This window comes from Gastrolobium bilobum, unplaced genomic scaffold, assembly GCF_033153095.1.
Source record: "Gastrolobium bilobum isolate Gb01-03AN ecotype WA unplaced genomic scaffold, APGP_CSIRO_Gbil_v1 utg2037, whole genome shotgun sequence".
NCBI lineage: Eukaryota > Viridiplantae > Streptophyta > Magnoliopsida > Fabales > Fabaceae > Gastrolobium > Gastrolobium bilobum.
The window spans coordinates 28,872-54,106 of record NW_026897332.1 but is presented as its reverse complement, the minus strand read 5'-3'; the positions used below and the strand labels follow the sequence as shown (position 1 = coordinate 54,106).

At 35.7% G+C, this 25,235-nt stretch overlaps 2 protein-coding genes across 2 annotated transcripts; both read left to right on the top strand.

The window, feature by feature from the left end:
- Positions 1 to 3,286: 3,286 nt before the first annotated feature.
- Positions 3,287 to 4,995, top strand: LOC133306083 (transcription termination factor MTERF2, chloroplastic-like). The gene has a single exon (XM_061506360.1). The coding sequence runs from the start codon at positions 3,374 to 3,376 to the stop codon at positions 4,574 to 4,576; it is 1,203 nt and encodes a 400-aa protein (XP_061362344.1). The 5' UTR covers positions 3,287 to 3,373; the 3' UTR covers positions 4,577 to 4,995.
- Positions 4,996 to 12,871: 7,876 nt separating this feature from the next.
- On the top strand, positions 12,872 to 16,637 carry LOC133306076 (transcription termination factor MTERF2, chloroplastic-like). Its single transcript, XM_061506353.1, has 3 exons — positions 12,872 to 14,045; positions 15,855 to 15,921; positions 16,507 to 16,637. The coding sequence occupies exons 1-2, from the start codon at positions 12,872 to 12,874 to the stop codon at positions 15,884 to 15,886; spliced, it is 1,206 nt and encodes a 401-aa protein (XP_061362337.1). The 3' UTR covers positions 15,887 to 15,921; positions 16,507 to 16,637.
- The last annotated feature ends 8,598 nt before the right edge of the window (positions 16,638 to 25,235 follow it).

Genomic DNA, 25,235 nt, shown 5'->3' with positions numbered 1-25,235 from the left:
TCCGAAATCATGGTTTTCCAAGATCTCTCATTTCTGACAGAGACAGGATATTTCTGAGCCAATTTTGGTCAGCCATCTTCAAGAATAGTGGGACTACATCGAAGGCTAGCACCTCCTATCACCCCCAAACTGATGGCCAAACAGAAGTGACTAACAGTTATGTCGAGCAATATTTGAGGCTGTTTTGTACTGATAAACCTCATGAGTGGTCCAGGTTGCTAGGATGGGCACAATTGCATTATAATACAGCAGTGCATTCTGCCATTGGGATGTCCCCATTCCAGGCTTTATATGGCAAGCTTCCTTCCCAAATTCCTTTTTATCCGAAAGGTTTAGTTAAAGTCGAAGTTGTGGATACTTTGTTAGATCAACGCAATGCCGTGTTACAAAGTTTGAAGAAAAATCTGCAGCAAGCAAGAAAGAGAATGAAATTACAAGCAGATAAGCACAGACATGACAAGGTGTTTGCAGTGGGTGATTTTGTTTGGGTAAACTCCAACCCTATAGACAGGTGTCAGTAGAGCGTCGTTGCAATCATAAGCTATCCAAGAAATTTTTTGGTCCATTTAAAATCATCAAAGTGATTAGTGCAGTAGCTTACCAACTTGAATTGCCAGAGGGCTGTAAAATCCATTCTACATTTCATATATCTTTGTTGAAACCTTGGTTTGGACCACCACCAGAGCAACCTGTTTTTGTGCCTCAATTTATGGTAGATAATCGACCACTCCAACTGCCAATTGCTATCTTAGACAGCAAGATGACCAAAGTGGGACATCAGGAAAAACGTGAGTATCTTGTGCAATGGTCTGATGCTCCTCTGGAAGATGCTTTTTGGGAGAGGGAAGAATTTATGCGTAGTGCTTACCCGGATCTGAACCTTGAGGACAAGGTTGTGGTTGAGGAGGGGAGGTATGTTAGAGGAAGAGAGTCCACAGCAAGCAGAACCTGTAGACCAAGAATTCCTTCTTCGAGGCTGAGAGACTTCTATTGTTAGGAGTCATTGTATTAATAGATATCAGTTAATATGTGTTGTAAATAGGAACAGGAGAATATGACATTTGTAATACATGTGGCATAGAGTAATATTACAAATGTACAGGTGTTGCATAAATACCCAAATTGTAAACTGATTCAGCATTCAATAAAAAAGTTGTTCATTGTTCTGTTTTGTTCTCAGAAACGTTCTCTCTAACTTTGAGAGACCTAACACCATTCCAAGAATGAGACATTTTGCTCTTTATATAGAAGCTCAATGTGTAACTAACTAATTTCATTCTCGAATCTCGATAGTCAGATTATGATGGACTCCCTTTCACTTTCATGCATTTTCTCACTCTTTTCCATCTAAGTACATTTAACGATAAGAAGGGTAAAATAAACATACCGATTAAATTTCTAATACTATTGAGAATGGATTTGGATGAAAAAAAGCATAAGAAGACAAATGATAAAAAAGAAGAAGAAGAATATAAGTGATTCAAAAGCAAACTACAAAGGCTATTTCAACTTTTCCCAAAAATATAAACTTTATTGGTGAAAGCATTCTTCACTGGTAGGCTTACACTACATAATTTGTGTAAAATAATATATATATATATATATATATATATATATATATATATATATATATATATATATAGTGAGGATATTCTAACTACCAAAAAATTTCACTACTAACTTACTACCCATCACATCACCATTTGATCAAAGAGAGAGAATGTTAAAAAGTTTTAAAGAGAGAGAAAGTGTTAATCTAATGGTGATTAGATATATAGTAAGTTGGTAGTAAAAAAATTTTGTATTGAGAATATCCCTCCCCCCTTTCTCTCTCTCTCTATATATATATATATATATATATATATATATATATAGGAGAGATTTTTTAACTTCGGTGTAAAGTTCACAAGTCTTTCTCCTTATCTTAACCGTTGATTTCAGTCCATCTAACAATTTTAGTTTATTGATTTATACCAATTAATTAATTTTTAACTTCAAATAAACTATAATTGTTAGATGGACGAAAATCAACAGATGAGATGAGGAGCAAGGCTTACAAGTCTTATACTGGAGTCAAAAGATCGTTAGATGGACGAAAATTAACAGATGAGATGAGGAAGAAAGCCTTGCAAATTTTATACTGGAGTCAAAAGATCCCTCCTTATATATATATATGTGTGTGTGTGTGTGTGTGTGTGTGACTTTGATGTTTATCATATTGTAGAAGATAAAATTATTTCCTATACATATATAAAAGTGTGTGGAGTCCATGTTTTTTTCCCTCTCTTTTCTTCACATTACCCTACATGGACCCCACATACGGGAAACAATATATATATATATATATATATATATATATATATATATATATATATATATATATATAGAGAGAGAGAGAGAGGAATGTTATACTTACAACCTTTTCTTTTACAACTTCTTACAACTATATCTTAACATCGTTGATTTTCGCCAATCAACGGTTATTATTTATTGTGAATTAATAATTAATTAATGAGTTCAATTGTCGAAAATCATAACCGGTGATTGGCGGAAATCAACGGGGTTAAGATATGGTTGTAAGAGGTTGTAAAAAAAAAGGTTGTAAGTATAACCTACCTTTTATATATATATATATATGGGGTAGATATTCTTACACCGGTGTAAGAGTTAGAAGTTTTACACTCAATCTTGACTATTGATCCACTTGTATCCAATAGCTCACATTACCAAAAAGTTAGAGCCCTTAGATATAAGTGAAATCAATGGACAAAATTGAGAGTGTAACTTACACTGGTGTAAAATGATCTTGACCATATATATATATATATATATATATATATATATATATATATATATATATATATATATATATATATGAGGTAAGATCCATTGACAACAGTGTTAAATTTAAAATTTGACATCTCATCTTAGAACCGTTAGATCAAAAAAGATGAACTATTCTGATTTGTAAGCATGTAACACCATTGATCTTTTTTGATCTAACGACAGTGTCAAAAGATTATACCTCATATATATATAAATAAATAAGACTTATCGTTTCTCAAACTGTTTGAGATGATTTTATCTCTGGCCACTAAGTCATAACCGTACAAATAAAGAAAGAGAGAAAAAAAAAAATCATAACCATTAAAAATAAAATAAAATAAATAAAACGATATATATTTTAAGATAATCGCAGATAAATATATGTCATCCACCTTGAGAAATATTTTTATGACATATATGTGTGTGCGTGAAGTTCACTCGTAATATGCAGTGTGGTGGCAATTGGCCAAAACGCAGAGTTGCTGTTCTTGGGTTCGAATTCTGCAGCACTCAACAACGTGCATCGTGCATTGAAATCGGTGAGTAAATGGTTCCTAATTTTCTCATTTCAAGATTAACTGCTTCATCATTCACATACTCCAAGAGTACTCAAACGCAATTGGGTTCTCTGCTACAACACAATGCTTTCCTTTGTTTCTTCAATTCATTCACTTCACGCACCTCTTCTGATACTGAATCAGATAGAAACCACCCCAAAGGTGACACCTTTACCACGTGTTACCTCATAAACACATGTGGGTTGTCCCCACAATTGGCTAAGGAGCTCTCCCAAAGGGTGAATTTGAAAAACCCAGATGGCCCAAATGTTGTTCTTGATCTTCTCAGGAACTATGGGTTTTCTAAAGCCCAAATTACAAAACTTGTGGAGAAATGTCCATTGGTGCTTGTTTCAAAAGCAGAGACTACACTTTTGCCTAAACTCAAGTTCTTCCATTCTATTGGGGTTTCCACCAGAGAAATGCCAAAGATCCTGATTGGTAACTACCACCTCTTGGCGAGTAGCTTGAAGAAATGCCTTATTCCACGTTATGAGATCATCAGAAGTGTAGTTCGTGATGATCGGGAAGTTGTTAGAGCTTTGAAAAATTCCCCACTTAATTTTACATTTTCTGACATAATGAATGATTTGATTCCAAACATTAAGGTTTTGAGACAATGTAGTGTGCCACAAGCTTCCATCTCTCTGCTTATAGTCAATTTTCCAAGTGCAGCATATGCAAAGCATTCCAAATTTGTGGAAGCTGTCAAGACAGTTAAGGAAATCGGGTGTAATCCTTTGCAAACAACTTTTGTCATGGCTGTCCAAGTGATTTTAAGTATGAGAAAAGCAACGTGGGAATCGAGATTTGAGGTTTATGAGAGATGGGGCTGGAACCGTGAAATCACTCTTGGAGCATTTAGAAAATTTCCCAGTTTTATGAAGTGTTCAGAGGAGACAATTACCAAAAAAATGAGTTTCATAGTGAAGGATATGGTTTGGCCATCAGAAGATATTGTCAAATATCCTACAGTTCTATCCTACAGCTTGGAGAAGAGGATTATCCCTAGACTCTCAGTGATTAAAATCTTGAAATCAAAATGTTTGGTTGAGAATAATTTGCATTTAGGCTCCTTTATGTGCCAAACTGAGGAAAAGTTTCTGAAGAAATTCGTCATCAATTTTCAGGAAGATGTGCCTCTTTTACCAGATGTCTACAAAGGTTTGATTGATCATCAGAATGTAATATAGTCTTTGAAGGATTTTGCAGGCTACTATCCTAACTTCTTACTATCTATTTCTGTGCTAAATTGAGCTTTGAGTTTCTTCAGCTTTCACTTTCTGTGTCAACATTTCGACTTTTGAGTTATAGTTTTCTTGGGTACAGGGACTTTTGGTCATATTTTATAAAGTAACATGCTGGGAAAGACGGGTAGATGTCAATACTAGTTTTTTTCATACTCTACTTTCCATTAGGGCTTAGCTTGTTCTCCTCTTTATTCTTCTTTTTCTTCTTTATTGTTGGAGTTGAAGTCTGTGGTGTGCAGTGCAGGTTTTGAGTGATATGATGGCTAATGCTACCTTTCCTGATATAAATAGATTCTTTTTTTAAAGAAGTTGTGCTGCCTGTAACTTTACAATAATTTGGTAAAAAACAGTCTGGTATTCTTCTTTATGCCAATTCTCATAATAATATGCACTATTTGTGAACATTAAAATTATAAATTGATTACATAGCTCTAATAATGAGTTGAAATGGTATGATCTTTGCCTAATGTTGCTGCATATATGATTTAGTTTTATTGGAATACAAATTAGCTGCAGTTTCATTACTTCAGTTGTTCCTTTGTTTTTTTTCCATCTTTCGTAGGCCTTTCTAGTGGCAACATTCGCTAATATTTTTTTGTACTCTTTAACCAACCTTCTATACTCCCTATTAGGCCTAAGGCCTAATGGTTTAAGATGCCTTACAAAAGGCTGAAATTTGGGATATGTAATGTATTAGAAAAATAAATACCTCTTATTGTATTTTTTTTTCCTGCCTGTATACAAAATTTCTCACCAGATCTTGATTCTGATTTTATTAATGTGATTAATTTTGTTGTAAAATAAGGTGTAAAGAACCAATTCAACCCAAAAGCTTAAGCTATTAGGTGAGGGCCTCTTTAATATTTTATATTATACTCTAATACGCTCCCTCACAAGAGAGCCCATTGGGCTTGAAAGGTGGATGATGCATCAGATCCAACCTACCTGTGCTAAGAAATTCCATAAAGAAAATGGGTGGTGGCTAGGATCGAACCCGGAACACGAGACTCTGATACCATGTAAAGAACCATTTCAACCCAAAATCTTAAGGTATTGGGTCAGAGCCTTTTTAATGGTTTATATTATTCTCTAACACACCCCCTCATGCAAGAGCCCTTTGGGCTTGAAGCGTGGATATTATACAGGCCCAAATTTTTGTTTACCTTGTGCTTTTTTTAATTCCACTAGAAAGTGGAGGGCGGTGAGAATCGAACTCGTTACCTTGTGGCCACTAAGGCTTTGATACCATGTAAAGAACCAGTTCAACCCAAAACCTTAAGGCATTGAGTGAGGGTTTTTTTAATGGTTTCTATTATTCTCTAACACACCCTTCACACAAGAGCTCTTTGGGTTTGAAGCGAGGATCGAACCCGGAACACGAGGCTTTGATACCATGTAAAAAATCAATCCAACCCAAAAGCTTAAGCTATTTGGTGATGGCCTCTTTAATGGTTTATATTATACTCTAACATAAGGCAAGCACATCAAAATTTTAAATTTAATGACAAGTGAATTGTCTTAATGTTTATACTTTATATTTTCGCACAGATTCTACAACAGCTTTGATTCATAATGTTTTGGGTTTTCTATGTGGTGCTTTTGATTTGGTGGAGATATAATAATTTCAATTTTTAGGTTTCATTACTGCACACTTACTTGAAGAACATGTAAATAAATGGAAAAGAAAGGCTTTTTTGGCTACCAGACCAGATTTATGGGTAAAGTTCACTAGAAGTATTCATTCATTTAGGCGTAATTGCGGGTGTAGTTGGTACAGATACCTGATGAAAATTAAAGCGTCCACTTCTCTCTGTAATCTTTTATACTCTTGGTTTTTCCCCTCTCAATTCACGCACTTTCATGGTTCTTGTATTTTTTCTTCTTCTTGCTAAGTATGTTTAAATTGTATAGCTTTTCAAGTCTAAAAAACTAAATATATCAATTTATGGATACAAAGATGTAGTGTACTTATGTGTAGGTATGTCTTATACAAAACAGTTATATTTTGTTCAATTTGTCCTTAAGAATTTGTTCTTGGGCTTATTCATACTTTAATATTTTGTGAGCTTCATATAGATCTTAATTGTTACTTGAGCTTGATGCTTGATTTCGGAATATAATCATAGTTTTATTTTGTACATTTGGTGACATCTGGTGACATTGTGTGGTCATGGGTTCAAGTCCCTAAAACAACATGTCCTCTGAAGTGAGTAAGGTTACATATATCTGATTCTCTATACCCTATAGTAGTGGGAGCCTTGTGCATTCGGCCACCATTTCTTTGGGGCTTCAGAGTCATTTTTTAACGGGCTTATAGCTTAGAGCATGGTGATTATTCTTGTAATCCTTCTTAACCTATTAATCTTGGTTTATACACTAACTTAACTAGTTCAGATTTCCCAAATACTTTTGGGGTTGGGAAGCTGATAGAAATTGGATCAAAACACATTCAGTTTTGGTAAGTGAAATAAACTGGATTGCCACTCTAATATACAATTCAATTTCAGAGTTTAGGTAAGCAGCCCAACTACCTGAGAAAATGTTACAGCTACTTGATATTGGACTAGTGCATTATTGTTGTGTTACTAGCATGTTCTGTTAAACTCCTAGGGCTGTTGATCTTACGACTATTTGGGTCACAATCCTTGTCATTGGAACGACAATTATTGATGGAACCAGAAAATTATATTAAGTATAATAACGGAGACAAACTCCTTACAAAGATTAAATGCAGAAAAGCAATAACAACATAGAAAGAACAAGAGGAAAAACTCTATTCCAAGACAACTACCTAGCCTTGAGCTTCTCTATTTCCTCTCATAATTCCCCATCATATTCCCGAATTACAAACAACAATTAGCATAATTCAACTTGTCCTCAAGGTGAAGAAAGAGGACAGGTAATGTGAGAAAACTTTCACCCGGTTCTCATTGTTTGAAGCATACTGATCTCGTTGTGCTTGAGGCATAAGAACTGTCATTGGCATATTTGCTCCTTCTTTCAACAAAATTTGATGGTCACATTGTCTACTTGTGGGCAAGCTTGCTGGAATTTGGAATACTACTGAAATTTTTTTGTAGCACTTCTGAAATAGCTGACGACGATGCTTTAGAGTGTGTTTGAATGTGTTTTTGTTATTTTTGTTTTTAAAAATTGTTTTGAGGATAAATTTTGAAAACTGATTTTGAGAGTAAAAAAATAATAAAACTTGTTTGAATATAATTAGTTTTAAAGTTATAAAGAAGTTGTAGTTATTTACAAAAATACCATTAATGAATCCTCATATTTACAAGATTGCCACTGCAAAGTAATTGAAAATTAAAATTAAAATCGATTTAATTACAAAAATGTCATTAATGAATCCTAGTATTTACAAAAATGCCACTGCAAAAACAAGTAAACAAAAAAAAAACAACTTTTGAAAACATCCCTTAGTTAGTTTTGCTTTTTTGGTTTTTAAAACAAAAATGCAGAGACTGTTTTGAAAACAGATAACATGAAAACACTTTTTCCAAACAACTTTTTTTGTTTTATTGTTTTTAAAATTTAAAAACTATTCGGAAGAACAGAAATCAAACAGAGCGTTAACTTTTGTTAACTCAGTTGTCAAATATCCCAATTCAATATAATATTCTTTTGTTCTCTTTTTCCATGCCTTACCGAACTTCTTGGCAGCTTGGGATTAACCTTAATTTCCACCATGACCCCCTTCCCATGGTATACTCTCTAACCACACGTATTTCCACCATGTCCCCCCTCCCATGGTATACTCTCTAACCACACGTCCGATACGAATACGTGCTCGATACTGATATTGTCGTATTGGATAGGTCAACAAAATCTGATACGGTCAACCATGAAGTAAATCTTGTCCCCTGTAACACCCCGTGTTAACCCGGTTTGTTAACATGTCATCGTATTAAGCCATGCTTAATTTAAAAATGCGGAATATCTTTTTCTTTTCAATTATGAAGTCATTATACTTAGCCAAGTTGATTACTTAATCATTTAAATAAAAACATCGCCTGTATGAATATTGCAAAAGATCGCTAACTGAAAAACCTCATTAATTAATATCATGAATAAGTCTCTAGTCACGGAACTACAACACGTAGACCGGACAACCTGATAATTTATACAACACAGGTAAAGTAAAAGAAAACGGAAATCAAAGTGGCATGGACAAACCCCATGCTCACCAAATAAGGCACAAGCCCAACAGCAGTCTCAACTCAGAAAATCATAAATGACAGAAAACATAAACAGCAACCAAGTCCACATCATGTCAGCATACAACATAATAACATGATAACAACATAATCTAACTCAGCTCCGGCCTCCTGCCGCCCGAGGTCTCAACCCCCGAGTTACCTGAACCTGAAATAAGCGTCCCCAAACGTGGGGTGAGATCTCTAAACAAGAAATCTCAGTAAGACAAGAGGTCCTCAAGGATCTTCCACCCCAAGCTCACTTACATGTGCAATATAAGTTCAAAGGCAGTTAACAGTATAAGTTCTCAAAATAGTGCAGTATAGCAGATAATCATGTCATGTGTGTTCTAACAATTCTACTGATCAGAGAAGTGCAGGAATCCATTTAAACCCATACAGTACTAGCCCTTGTTGTACCCGCCCACAGGACCACCCTTTGGCCTCCTGTAGGCGTAACGCCACATACATATCATATCAATTGCGCTTAACAACTCATTAACATTTCAATAAAACAGTACATGGAAACACATCATGCATGCAACCATCCCCCCATGGAAAATGGTGGAACCAACAATGGCTAAACTGAGGACACAAAAGCTTACCTCTTAAGCTACTATCCAATCCAAGAGTCCACACAAGCTCAACGCCCAAACACAGCAGAATCACAATCTGTTATGGACCAATTATCACATCAATAATCATACTCTACAAGCATACAACATCAAGACAACGCCTTCCCTTACGTTTCACGTCTTAAGGCTTCTCACAAAGCCACAAGCCCTTAATCACATTGATTCAGACTTAGTTAATTAATACAGAAGTTCAACTTCCACAAACTAGGGTCCACAAACTCATACATCAGTTCTGTATGAACAGTATGCTACTGTTTTTCGAAAACCCAGAATATCTGAATTTTTGTCGACGGCATATCCGGATATCAATATCCGGATATCTCTCTGCCAATATTAGAATATCAATATCCGGATATGCATATCCGGATATTTCGCGACAGAATACAGTTTCTGCATTTCGCGAAGATATCCATCCAAGGTTGGGTTTTTAAGCCATTCCAACGTTAAAGCATGCATTTTTAACCTCTTTTATGTTCATATACGGATTACATACTTGTTTAACTCATTAAACATGGCAAGACTCCACTTTTACCCATTAAAACTCATGATCAAGTTGAGGTACATACCCAAGGCTCCAAAATAGAAGCAAAGGCTGCTCTTGGAGCACACAATCAGCTCCAAAGATTCTGACTTTGAAGGTGCACGAAAATGGCACACAAGGATGAGTTCTCTCTTCACAAAGGTCACCCCTTAGACCTCAAATGCCATCACCAAGCTCCCACAACCTCAAACTAACAAGTCAGCCCTTAACCAACACTCACACAGGCCAAACTCAGAAAAGGAACACTCCCACACCTTCACAAGACTCAACCTTACAAGGCTATGATGTTTTGGTAGAGAAACCAAGAGTAAAAGTGGCACCTTTGGCTCAAGAGAGTGAGAGAAGGTGAAGGTGACAAGAAGAGAGGCACTCAACTGCTGGAGAAATCAGAAACTCATGCATAAGGCGCAAGGGATTGCCCTAGGATCATGTGCCAAGGCTATATATAGCCACTTAAGAATTAAACACACAATATTAGCATTAAAAGCTACGCTTAGTATTTTAATCCCAAACTTAGGATTCTGAACCTACTCAATTTTACAAGATTTATCATATTTTTATTAAATTTTTCGCAGCACATTTCTGGTACGCGCTTTTTCATAGCTAGTATCAGTTATGGCACCAGTTCTCATTATTTTGACTTGAAACTTGTTTTACAAGTCCTCTGTAATATTCTAGGAATATTAATACACTTATTATTATTTTTCGGGATACTTCATCGGTACACATTTATACCGAGTAACAGGACCAATATCTGCACTTTTCTTGCTGACTTCCAGCATTATTACTCACTTACAATAATTATTAAAGCCTCATAATAATTATTAAGGTCAATTATAGAATTATTTCTTAATTTCACATAATTAATTAATTATCTTCCTTAATTAACGGTGCAGGGTTCTTACATTCTCCTCCTTCCCCAAAAAAAAATTCCTAAATCTGCTGCTTAAAGCTCCTACCTACCTACCATAGCTTTCGTCTTCTCCTGACATTGTGTTCTTTGCTCAAAGCCGCAGTCTTGGTTCTCTGCATCACAATCTCAATCACCTAGCATTAGTTGATAAGGGTTTACAGGTTCCTAATCACATATCCGACCACCGCCTGAGCTAGATCTAGCTGCAGACCTTGCTTGTACTTGGTAGCCATTCATCATCAAACTATCATATGCCATAGAAGACAAACTTGGCGAGCTCTTAAAATTTCGCTACGTACTCATCTACGGTCATGTCGCCTTGCTGCAATATTAGGAATTCCCTTGTCTTTTTCTCACTCTCGTCTCTAGGATAGTACTTCTCTAGGGTGTATTTGGTACAAGAGAAATTTTTTGGTGACCAGGAACCATGATTAATGAGAATTCAGTAGAAATTGAGTTTACTTGGAATCTTACAAAAGATGTGTTTGGTTCGCCAAAATATTACCGGGAATATTGGGTAAAAATTACTGATTCCATATTTGGTTTAGAACGAAATATAACTTGGAATATGAGGTTATTTTACAAAAATAACCCCAAACTATTTTTACTTCTGTAATTGATAGATTGTGTCTAGATTTTTATGTGTATTGGGGTATTTTTGTCTCAAAATTTATTGTTGTGCTTTCCCTTTACTTGGTATTTTGATTGGTATTCCGAATTACCATATTATTTTTGGTAATCTGAATAGTGATTTTTCTTTATAAATTAAATTACCGGTAATCCTTAGATATCCGGGAATCGTAATTTATTCCTTCTATCAAACGTGATAATTACATTTACCAAAGAAGAATTACTGGTAATCCTCTCCAAAAACTTGAACCAAACACCCCCTAAGAGTATCCGATCAAATATTTGCCATGTGATTTGTTAGCCCTGCTGCTTTAGAAGTCTCTTAGAATCATGGCCCCACTCGTCTGCATCGCCCAGTAACATATAAGTGACAATGTTCACATTTTGCACGTCGGTACACTCCATAACTCTGAATGTTAACATATTATTTACTACCTTAATGTCACTACATAATTTACAATATTTATACCCAAATATAATAATTACATTCCTACAAGTTAAATAAAATAAAATAAAATAATAAATGAGTAATAGATACTTACTTGAAATTGAACTCTTAGAAAGAAGGCTTAGAAAGAAGGCGCAGAGAGAATTTATTGAGAGGGAAAACTTAGAATTCATATTCTTTAAAAAATGATGGTTTAATAATTACTTCATGTAAATTAAATAAATTCATTTTGTATTTTGTGTTTGACTCTATTAAAATATAATGTATAGTTTACAATTAAAAAAAATTATAATCATTAGTTGGTTAAGATATCGGCTTTTTGAACTTTTTTTAAAATAAAAGTTGGCAATATGTGCCTATTTTTATGCTATTTACAAATTTGACTTTTTACTAAAAGTTTACACTTAACTGTTGTCTTTTTGATGTAATTGATTACTTGGCTCAAATTTGTTATAAAACTTTGAAAGGTCTTTTGATTCGAGGGGTCAATTGAAGTATTTTTTTTTATTTCATGTAATTTTTTAAAATCTACATACTAAAATAGTTATTTTTTAGTATTAAAAAATAAAAATAAGAATAAGAATTAAATAACATCGTAAAGATAAATAAAATATGTCAGACGAGCGTATAAAAAGCAAAAAAAGCGTTAAGACATCTATATGTTTTGCCTAGTTTGTGAAAATACTTGAGATCTCCGATTTTTTGATGGATTGGTAAAAGTTCACTCTAAAAACAGAGTTGCAAAGTCCATCTTTCCCATTATTTCCTCAATTCTTCCTTACCCCTGAAAGTAGCTGTTCTAACGTTCAAATTCTGCAGCTCTCAACAACGTGCATTGTGCATTGAAATCGGTGAGTGAGTAAATGATACCTAATTTTCTTATTTCAAGATTAACTGCATCATCATTTACATACTCCAAGAGTACCCAAACGCAATTGGGTTATCTGCTTCAACACAATGCTTGTCATTCTTTCTTCAATTCATTCACTTCACGCACCTCTTCTGATTGTGAATCAGATAGAAACCCCCAAAAAGGTGACACCTTTACCATATCTTACCTCATAAACTCATGTGGGTTGTCCCCAGAATTGGCTAGGGAGCGTTCCAGAAGGGTGAATTTGAAAAACCCAGATGGCCCAAATGTTGTTCTTGATCTTCTCAGGAACTATGGGTTTTCTAAAGCCCAGATTACAAAACTTGTCGGGAAATGTCCATTGGTGCTTGTTTCAAAAGCAGGGACTACACTTTTGCCTAAACTCAAGTTCTTCCATTCTATTGGGGTTTCCACCAATGACATGCCAAAGATCCTGATTTGTAACTACAACCTCTTGACAAGTAGCTTGAAGAAATGCCTTATTCCACGTTATGAGATCATCAGAAGTGTAGTTCGTGATGATTGGGAAGTTGTTAGAGCTTTGAGAAATTCCCCACGTAATTTTACATTTTCGTACTTAATGAATGATTTTATTCCAAACATTAAGGTTCTGAGACAATGTAGCGTGCCACAAGCTTCCATCTCTCTGCTTATAGTCAATTTTCCGAGTGCAGCATATGCAAAGCATTCCAAATTTGTGGAAGCTGTGAAGACTGTTAAGGATATTGGGTGTAATCCTTTGAAAAGAACTTTTGTAATGGCTGTCCAAGTGCTTTTAACTATGAGTAAAGCAGCGTGGGAATCGAGATTTGAGGTTTATGAGAGATGGGGCTGGAACCGTGAAATGACTCTTGGAGCATTTAGAAAATTTCCCAATTTTATGAAGCTGTCAGAGGAGACAATTACCAAAAAAATGAGTTTCATAGTGAAGAATATGGTTTGGCCATCAGAAGATATTGCCAAATATCCTTCAGTTCTATCCTACAGCTTGGAGAAGAGGATTACTCCTAGACTCTCAGTGATTAAAATCTTGAAATTAAAATGTTTGGTTGAGAATAATTTGCAATTAAGCTCCTTTATGTGCCGAACTGAGGAAAAGTTTTTGAAGAGATTTGTCATCAATTTTCAGGAAGATGTGCCTCTTTTACCAGATGTCTACAAAGGTTTGATTGATCATCAGAATGTAATATAGTCTTTGAAGGATTTTGCAGGCCATTATCTTAACTTCTAACTATTCTATTTCAGTGCTAAATTGAGCTTTGAGTTTCTTCGGCTTTCGCTTTCTTTCTCAACATTTTGACTTTTGAGTTGTAGTTTTCTTGGGTAAAGGGACTTTTGTTCATGTTAGAGATATATAAAATCATTAATGTAACCTCTCCCAACAACTTAAGCTTTTGGGTTGAATTAGTTCTTTACATGGTATCAGAGCATCAGTGTCACGAGTTCGATCCTCGTTAGCCCCCATTTTCTTTGTGGAATTTCTTAGCATAGGTAGGCTGAGCCTGATGCATCATTCACCTTTCAAGTCCAATGGGCACTCTTGTGAGGGGACATGTTAGAGATGTATAAAACCATTAATATAGCCTCTCCCAACAGCTTAAACTTTTAGGTTGAATTGGTTTTTACAGGTCATATTTTATTAAGTAACATGCTGGGAAAGACGGTAGATGTCAATGCTCTATCTCTTACATCCAGTGTTTTTCATAATCTACTTTCTATTAGGCCTTAGCTTGTTCTCCCCTTTATTCTTCTTTTTCTTCTTTATTGTTGGAGTTGAACTCTGTGGTGTGCAGTGCAGGTTTTGAGTGATTTGATGGCTAATGCTACCTTGCCTGATGTAAATAGATTCAATAGGACGGAAGTGTATCACAATTCAAGTTTGAAAGACTTACATATTAGCTTTCTCCCTATTGTCTCTTTTTTAAAGGTTGTGCTGCCTGTAACTTTACAATAATTTGGTAAAAAACAGTCTGGCATTTTTCTTTATTCCAGTTCTCATAATAATATGCACTATTTGTGAACATTAAAATTATAAATTGATTACATAGCTCTAATAATGAGTTGAAATGGTATGATCTTTGCCTAATGTTACTGCATATGTGATTTAGTGTTCTTGGAAATACAAATTAGCTGCAGTTTCGTTACTTTAGTTGTTCCTTTTTCCCCCCCCTTCTTTCTTAGGCCTTGCTAGTGGCAGCATTCATTATTTTTTTTTGTACTCTTTAACCAGCCTTCTAAACTCCCTATTAGGCCTAAGGACTAATGGTTTAAGATGCCTTACAATAGGCTGAAACTTGGGATATGTAATGTATTAGAAAAATAAATGACCACTTATTCTTTCTTTTTTTCCTGCCTGTATGAAAAATTTCTCCCCGGATCTTGATTCTGATATTATTGTGATTAATTTTGTTGTAAAATAAGGCAAGCACTTCAAAATTTTAAATGACAAGTGAAATTGTCTTAATGATTATACTTAATACTTCTCAACTATTGAGTATCATGAACTTCCTGCCAATTTATCTGGAACAGTATAAGGAGACCAAATTGTTTTCTACTTAGAGAGACTTATTTAATAAACTTGTATCTTGCTTGTTTATAACTGAATGCAGTAAAAAAGTTTGAAATCCTTGAATATTTCAGAATCCGTATAAGTAAAAGAGGATGTTTAAACATTCAACTGCCACCTATCAAATGTTTTGCTTTAACTGAGGAGATAAAATCCTCCTCTGAGCTTTGAGTTGATTCCAAAATTGTTTAAATTTAAGGACATTAGGAGAATAACATTCTCGTTTTCTTTCCTCTTCTCTTGTTTTTCTCCCCAAATTATCTGGTGTGTTTTCCACTCCGTGGTATTTTACTTCGTTTAGATTGAAGAGGGGTCATTATTTTTCATTGTTTGCAATCCTTACAAGGATAATCTTTTGGATAATCTTTTGAATCAAGTTGTTACTTGTTAGTGTAATTGATTTCAGGAATATCACGTTACTCTACTGAGGAGGAATGAATCAGCTAAGCTTATATAGATATGCTGCTTTTCAGGTATGATTATTTGTGCACAATATCCGCCATCTAGTTATTTAAAGAAGGAGAAAGCGCATATGAACACATCTATTTATAATTTATAAAATTTGAAGCACAGGGCTATGGAATTAACATGTCAGCAATTTTAAATAATAATATTAGCCCCTCAAATGCCATCCCATTGTGCTATTAATGTTAGCAACTTTTCTTCTTTCTTAATTCTTGGTTGTGTGATTTTTCATTTCTAAGCATGTCAGCATATTCTTGCACACACCTCATTTGTTGCCTTCTAAAATATTCAACTTAACGAGTTTTTTTACTAATTGCTATGGCCTTGGAAACATTAAACCTAACATTTTGCGTTGAAACATTAATGCATTGTATAATTATCACTCACTCCCATTTTCTCATTTGTGATTTGTGCAATGGTAGCACCTCTTAATAGCTACATTTTCGCTTAAACCTTTCACCTCCATAACCTTTGCCTTGCAATTGCAAGCTAACTGTTTTCGCACAGATTCTACAAAAGCTTTGATTCATAATGTTTTGGTTTTCCGTGTGGTGCTTTTGATAAAGTGGAGATATAATGACTTCAATTTTCAGGTTTCATTAGTGCGCACTTAGTTGAAAACCATGTAAAATAAATGGAACAGAAAGGCTTTTTTGGCTACCAGACCAGATTTATTGTTACCATCCTCTATTTCAAGTAACTCCACTTCACATGAATGAAGCACACGTGGATAAAGTACAGATACACGTGGATAAAGTACAGATACACGTGGAAAATAGATCCAACTAATTTCTGTTTGAGATGAGTTGGCATTAGTTATTCCCTCTGTTAGTTTCTGTTAGCTAATTATAGCTTCTGTTAGCTAATTATAGTTAGTGGTAGTTACTGTTTCATTTTTCACGCTTATCACCTACTGTATATAAGGTGAAAGCCTTCCTTGTAAGATTCAGATTAGCATAATGAATTTTTACAGAATTCCAAGATGGTATCAGAGCCTCACCGTCCCCCACTTTAAAGTGGAATTAAAATAAAAAGCACAAAAAGATAAACCAAAAATTGAGCCTGTGCAATTCCGTGAGGGGGCGTGTTGAGATATATAGTCCCACATTGATTGGATGGGCAACTAATATGGCCTTTATAAGACCTTGGACACTCCCACCCTTTGAGCTAGCTTTTAGGGTGGTGTATCCGAAGGTTCTTTACATTTATGGGTAAAGTTCACTAGAAGTATTCATTCATTTAGGCGTAATTGGGGTTGTAGTTGGTACAGATACCTAATGAAAATTAAAGTGTCCTCTTCTCTCTGTAATCTTTTATACTCTCGGTTTTTCCCCTCTCAATTCATGCACTTTCACGGTTCTTCTGTTTTTTTATTTTTCTTGCTAAGTATGTTTAAATTGTCTAGCTTTTCAAGTCTAAAAAACTAAATATATCAATTTATGGTTACGAAGATGTAGTGTACTTATGTGTAGTCATGTCTTATACAAAACAGTTATATTTTGTTCAATTTGTCCTTAAGAATTTGTTCTTGGGTTTATTCATACTTTAATATTTTGTAAGCTTCGTATAGATCTTAATTGTTATTTGAGTTTGATGCTTGATTTCGGAACATAATCATAGTTATATTTTGTACATTTGTTGACATCGTGTGGTCATGGTTTCAAGTCCTAAAAACAACTTTTCCGCTCAAGTTAGTATGGTTATGTACATCTGATTTTCTGTACCCTATAGTAGTGGGAGCCTTGTGCATCCGGCCACCATTTCTTTGGGGCTTCAGAGTCATTTTCTAACGGGCTTGTAACTTAGAGCATGATGATTATTCTTGTAATCCTTCTTAACCCATTAATCTTGGTTTATTCACTAACTAAACTAGTTCAGATTTCACAAATACTTGGGCGTTTGGTAGAGGAGAATTTTTTTTTATCCGAGAATCTCGATTTTCAGAAATATGATTTTTACATTCAGTTTATGATAATATCCGAAAATTTAAAATTTAAAAAAATTCAGTTTTTTCTGGAATCTTGGAGAATACCGCGTACCAAACGCCCCAGTCTGATAGAAACTGGATCAAAACACATTCAGTTTTGGTAAATCTACTATACTATCCTTATGTGGATAATGATATCAGTGTGATATCAGTACCTATTTGGTGGATTTGTCAGGGAGATGAACTGAAACAAAAAATGGGTAACGAATTTCTGTTACATTAACCAATTTTTTCCATGGCCAAGTGAAATAAACTGGATTGCCACTCTAATGTACAATTCAATTTCGAAGTTTGGGTAAGCAGCCCAACTACTTGAGGAAATGTTACAACTACTTGATATTGGACTAGTGCATTGTTGTTGTGTTATGATAATAAGAATCTTGGGATATGTATCACTCCAAAAGCTAGTTCAAAGGGTGTGAGTGCTCAAGGCTTTATAAACCCTACATTAGTTGCCCGTACAATCAATGTGGGATTTTAAGTCCCATACCTTGCAAATGGATCCTAACATGTACTAGCATGTTCTGTTATTTATGATGCATTTCCTGTACTTGCGAGCTATAAATTGTGGAGATTTCATAAAAGGATATCAAAGCCAAATGGCACAAAATCAAAGTTTGGAGTCTAAACTCCAAGGGTTGTTGACCTTAAGACTATTTGGGTCACAATCCGTGTCATTGGAGCGACAGTTATGAAGGGCTGAAACTCTACAATTGGATTCATGTTCAAATGTTATTTGGGGCTACGTTGTGGTTATACCATCATACCGAAAATCTTCATAGTCAAATCATTCAATACTCCCTATTAAGAGAATGCTACTCCTTATGGTTATAATATATGCACTGAAAGTTCTTACTTAGAGTTATCACTTAGAAAACGTCTGTTTAGGGTCATAAGTTTGCAGTGGAAAAAATTTAGTTTACATGATTAGCAATCAGAGTTGATAGTTCAAAGTTCAAACAATCATATTTTTTATAATTTTAAATTTTAAGCAGCAGATAATGATATTACTAGGGGTTAGATTAAGCAGAAATTTGTTCGAAGAGTAAGTTATAGGAAAGGCATTGTTAACTAAATTTTGAGAACCACATTATGAATAGTTTGTCAAGATGGCTTTTGATTAAAGAAAAACAATTGATAATTGAGATCTCATTTAACTGTAGTCTACTATGTTCGCACAATAATCTCTTCACTACTAGATGTTTTCTCTTCTAAAATTTTGTATTACCTTTGCTTTTAAAGATGAAAATTTACAGTTGATAATGCAGATAAAGCATGACATGAATACCTATCTCGAATCTTCTGAAGGTGTTAGCCTCAGTCATTCTAATATCTTTTAGCCTCAACAAAATTGTAAGTCTGTTTAATGGACGCAATAGTATCATTTGTCCAATTTATCTTGCGAACCTATAATTTGCAATATTTGAATATGATGGCTGAATCTGGTGTTTGATGCACTTTCATATTGGTCTGTTGCATACTATCATACCCTCAAACTAGATAGAAGCAAATGTTAGTATATGGTTGGTTTTGTTATTATATTGAAGAATTCAATCTAGCAGTTCGAGTATACGGGTAATGAATCACCTTATGTTCCAACTTGTGGTTTTTAAATACTGTATCTGTTTGTTGTACGTTACTATCGTATGGTTTGGCAATGTTTAAGTTAACGAGAGCGCTACCTCTTTGTTGGAGAAATTAGTGGATGTAAATTAGGGGATTTGATTGATTGTAATCATGTGTCAAATATACTTTATAAAGAGGGCAACAAATCACCCGATATCTTTGATTGTGACCAAAATAATTTGGTCCAACTGTTATATCATTTATTATTTATATTGAAGAGAACCCCCCTCCTTGATCATCACTGAGACAGGGAGGAACATTATAAGTGTAGACGTAGGCTTAATGGCTGAATCATGATAAATTCATGTGTCTTTTTTTTTATTTGGTATCAAGAGCTGGTTAAAATTGCATTTTTCTTTTCTTTTCTTTCTCTTCCTAAATTATCTTGAATATTTTTTTCTTATAAAAAAATCCTTTTTTTCCCAAAACACCCTCCCATATTACCCTCATTTTCCTTTTCCCTATTCTTCCTAAATCAAACAGCGCCGCCATTCTTGTCCAATAATTCGGCCATCAACTGCTTGTCCGTGCCACCATCTGGCTTGCTCCGACCAGTAACCACTGTCGGCCGTTGAACTGCTTGTTCCTGTTCGTCTCGTTCCGACTAGCAACCACCATTTGGCTTGTTTTTGCACTGCGTCGTTGCCCCTGCAACATCGTCATTGGCCCCCTCTCTAGTAGTCGCCACTTGTTTCGTTTGCGTATTGCATCTATCATATAGCTTCCCATCGGATCTACATCTTCTTTCCATTGAGGTTCTCATCTGGATCTCTGTTCACGTGGTTCTTCGTTGCACTTGTTCACGCGCCGTCCAACCACACCGTTCGAGACCCTCATAGATCTTGTGCCGTCGTCGGACTAGCAACCCGTCGCGTCCCTGTTCGTGTCCATCGATTGTGCCTCTGTTTGTGTCACTGTGCCTTTATTTTTTGGCGTCTTTGTCGTTCGCATATCTGTGTTAGCGTGGACTTATCTCATTTTTTTTCTGGGTTCACTTGCATGATACCCTACTAGGAGACACGTTGTCGAGCCATGAAGCCCGTGTTGCCTGCTACTAGTGATCGCATCGACCACTCTGCACACCACTTGTTTGTGCAGGTGCATCTGTTTCCCAATACAGGTAATTCCTCCTCTTTTAATTCAACACCTACATGTCAATTGGGTAGCTCAGGTCCTAAAGGAAGAGGGAAAGGTCATGGTAGCAATCAATTCCACTGCGATCATTGCTACAGAGATGGCCACTCTCGTGAACAATGCTAGCTTCTGCACCCTCACTTAAAAATGAAAAATCTTGGTGCCAATGGAAAATCTTCTGACACTAGTCACTTTGTTCATGACGGTATGTCCTCTGCACTTACCAATTTTTGTCCTAGTTCCTTCATTATTGATTCAGGTGCCACATAATATATGTGCCATGATTCCACCCTATTATGTGACATATCTGATACTCAGTGCATTGCACCTATAACTGTTGCAAATGGAAATAAGGTTCCTGTTATGTGTTTTGTAACACCCCGTTACCAGACCGGTATGTTATCATCAATTATGATATTAAGCGTAGTCACAATCACAACAGTTATTTGAAATTACGGGAACATTTTTTCTTTTTAATATCGTTGATCTTTTAAAATAACTGTATCAGACAATATACTAAATGTGATCATAACTCAAAACTTATAGCGAAATTATGAATGCAGTAGCTTAATACCATACAACATACATTTGAAGGTGTTAAGTGGTTCCCATTAACCAACAAAGCTTAAACTTATTTTATTCATGTTTAACACTAGATGTCTTCACTTTTTTTTGTTACCCTAGGAATTCTATACTTTCTCTATGATTCTCATCTTCTAGTATGTTATAGGTTTCTTCGTTAACTTCGTGTAGGTTCAAATCACGTTCAATTTGGAGCACCGTAACTCCAATTATGAATTTTCTAAAAAAAAGGTGATGATTCAACATGGGCCCAGTGCTGATAGCGCTAGTAGCGCCCTAAAGTCGTATTTTCCAGTGCTACAGCGCCACGGGTCTGGAGACAGACACCGAAAACAGGGAATTTCAACCTACTTTGGTATTTCACGTTCAACTTGGTCTCGTTGGAAAGCTAAAAGAAAGATCTATAACTTCCAAGCAGACCAAGGGATCCAATTCTATCTTATGGGATATGAAAATTGGGCAGCACTCTGTTTATGTTTTCAACATTTGGCAATTTTCAATCATGTACCTAAGGCCCTTCCATCATGCATGTATTATCCCATAGGTATATCATTTACATTATCCATATAATTACATAACCATGATACCTCAATTGACAATTCTTACATAAGCCACAATACTAATACTTCAAATATAATCAAAAGTGGCAATGGATATCTCCCGTGCTCACCAATAACTCAAAATAACATGTGAGGCATATATATACATATACCCAAAATACAAACCATGATCAAATGACTTAGAACTAACTAAGAACAACCAATGCATGGCAAGTACAACCACATGCATACCATGTTCATATCCTAAGTCCAAGATACAAAATAAATGATAGTATGTGCATCCTAATGCAATCTTCTTCAAAATGGCAAGTAATCCATATGCACAACACAAATCCATCCCCGCCTCTAAGTAGGCCTCTTGCCAGACACTCTAACATGATCAGTAGTGCCTGAAATGATGCCCCAAATGTGGATATACATATATATCTCTGTAAACCAAGGGTCTTGGAGGGCCACTCCACCCACTAGCTCACTCAATGTGCATGCAATGATAAACATATGAACATTATAACACACAATATTATATCACAATTGGGCACACATCCAAGAACATCCACATGAGGATTCCGTTCAAGGACCCTATCATATAACTCCCGAGAACCTTCCTGATGCCTTTCCCATGGTTGAGACGACCCCACGGCAAAACCCGACTGGAACTCCCAACGGAGACCTATCCAGCGGAAGTCCTACGTTTGGATCTCCCTAGTACTGCTCCTAAAGACGGCCCCACGGCAAAACCCGACTAGAACTTCCCCAAAGGAGCCTATTCCAGCGGAAGTACAAACAATCACATTTACTGGCTAGAGATCACAGACATAATATCACACAACATGCCACACACGTCATTCAACATGTCAATAATGCATGAACATACTCTATCACATATTATTAAAGAGCACACATTCAACCACTACCCCCAAATTGGGCAAGGTGAAACTGTAAGAACCCGCACTGTTAATTAAGGAAAGTAATTAATTAATTATGTGTAATTAGGATATAATTCCATAATTGGCCCTAATAATTATTATGAGGCTCTAATAATTATAGTAAGTGAGTATTAATGTTGAAAGTCGCTTTTCTGATGAAAAGTGCAGATAGCGGTTCTGCTACTCGGTATAAATGCGTACCGATGAAGTATCCCGAAAAATTATAATAAGTGCATGAATATTCCTAGAATAATATGTAGGACTGTGATTTCAAGTTTCAAGTTAAAATAATGAGAACTGGTGCCAGAACTGATAGTGGCTATGGAAAAACGCGTATCGAAAAGGTGCTGCGAAAAATAAAATAAAAATATGATAAATCTTGTAAAATTGAGTAGGTTCAGAATCCTAAGTTTGGGATTAAAATGTTAAGCGTAACAATTAACGATAATACTGTGTGTTTATGACTTAACCGCCTATATATAGTTCTTGACACTAAACCCTAGGCTGATTCTTCAGCCATTATACGTGTATTTTGGGGCCAGCTGCTGCCACCTTCACTTCTTAACCTCCTTGGCTTGAAAATCTCCCAATCTCCCAATTTTGCACCTTTGTTCTCATTTCTCTTCATCTTTAAGCCTCTATACACTCTAGAGTTGGCATGGTGAGGAGTTGTGGGTTATATTCAGAACTTCTAGCCACTGTTGGTTGGGGAGTAAACTGAGTTTCCTTGTTTTGAGTTGTTGGAGCCTTGCTCTTAGTTGTAGAAGCTCCAAGTAGCTTCTTTTGTGAAGGAAGAACTCATTTTGTTGGTTTATTTTCGTTCCCTTCAAAGCCAGTACCTTGGAGTTGTCATGTGAGCTCCAAGAGCACCTTTGGTTGGCTGTCTGAACCTTGGGTAAGTGTTACCACCTTTGATCATGAGTTTAATGGGTTAAAGTTGATGTCTTGGCATGTTTAATAAGTTAAACAAGTATGTAATTTGAGTATGAACCTTAATGTGCCTAAAAATGGAGTCTTGAACGTTTTGAAGTGGTAAAAAATGAACCTTTGATGGATATCTTCGCGAAATGCAGAAACTGCATTCTGTCGCGAAATATCCGGATATGGATATCTGGATATTGATATCCGGATATGGATATCTGGATATTGATATCCGGATATGCATATCCGGATATTGATATCCGGATATGCATATCCGGATATTGATATCCAGATATTAACAGAGTGATATTCAGATATTGATATTCGGATATTCCCCCGACAGATATCCGGATATTCTGGGTTTTCGAAGAACAGTAGCTGCACTGTTCATGCAGTAGGCTAATGGGGGTTTGTGGACCCTAGATTGATGAAGTTGAACTTATGTAATAATTAAACTAAGTCAGAATCAAGTGATTAAGGGCTTGTGGCTTTGTTAGAAGCCTTAAGACATAAAACGTAAAGGAAAGACGTTGTCTTTATGTTGTATGCTTGTAGAGTATGTTTGTTGATATATTATTGGTCCATAACAGATTGTGATACTGTTGTGTTTGGTCTTTGAGCTTGTGTGGACTCTTGGCTTGGATAGCTAGCTTGCAAGGTAAGCTTTCGTGTCCTCGGTTTAGCCATTGTTGGTTCCACCATGTCCCATGGGGGTATGGTTATATGCATGATGTTGCTTTCATGATATATTGGTTTGTGAAATGCTGTTGAGCTGTTATACGTAAGTGTCTTTATGATATGCATGTGGTGTTCTACCTATACGGTAAGCCTGAGGATGTGGTACATACAATAGGGTGAGGCTATGGGTGAGGTGCAAACGGTGTTCCTTGTACTAACTGTAGGTAATAGACGTATTCCTGCATTTCTCTGGCCAGTAAAATAGTTTCGACACACATGGCATGAATATCTGTTGCACTGCATAGTTTTGGAACTTATACTGTTAAATGCTTTTGAACTTATATTGCACATGTAAGTGAGCTTAGGGTGGAAGATCCTTGAGGAATCCTTGTCTTATTGATATTTCTGTTTAGAGATTTCACCCCACGTTTGGGGCACCATTTCAGGTTCAGGTAATGCTGGGGTCGAGACCTCTAGTGGTAGGAGACCAGAGCTTAGTTGATAGTTGATATTTGCTGATTATGCTGATTATGCCGTTTATGCTTGGATGTTGGATCATGTCTATTCCTTCATGCTTTAGTTTTATGTTATTGATTACCTTGTCGAGACTTTGTTGATTAGGTTGTTTATTTGGTGAGCATGGGGATTGTTCATGCCACATTGTCTTGACTTTATGCTTTTAGATTCGAGTTGTAATAATGTATCAGGATATTGTCCGGGCTACGTGTTGTAGTTCCGTGACATAGATACTCACAATTATTTATGTATTGAGGTATTTCAGTTAGATGTCCTTTGCAATTTACATACAGGCATTGTTTTGAAAATGACGTCATAATTGAAAAGAAAAAGATATTCCGCAATTTTAATTAAGAGCAGCTTAATACGATGATATGTTAACAAACTGGGTA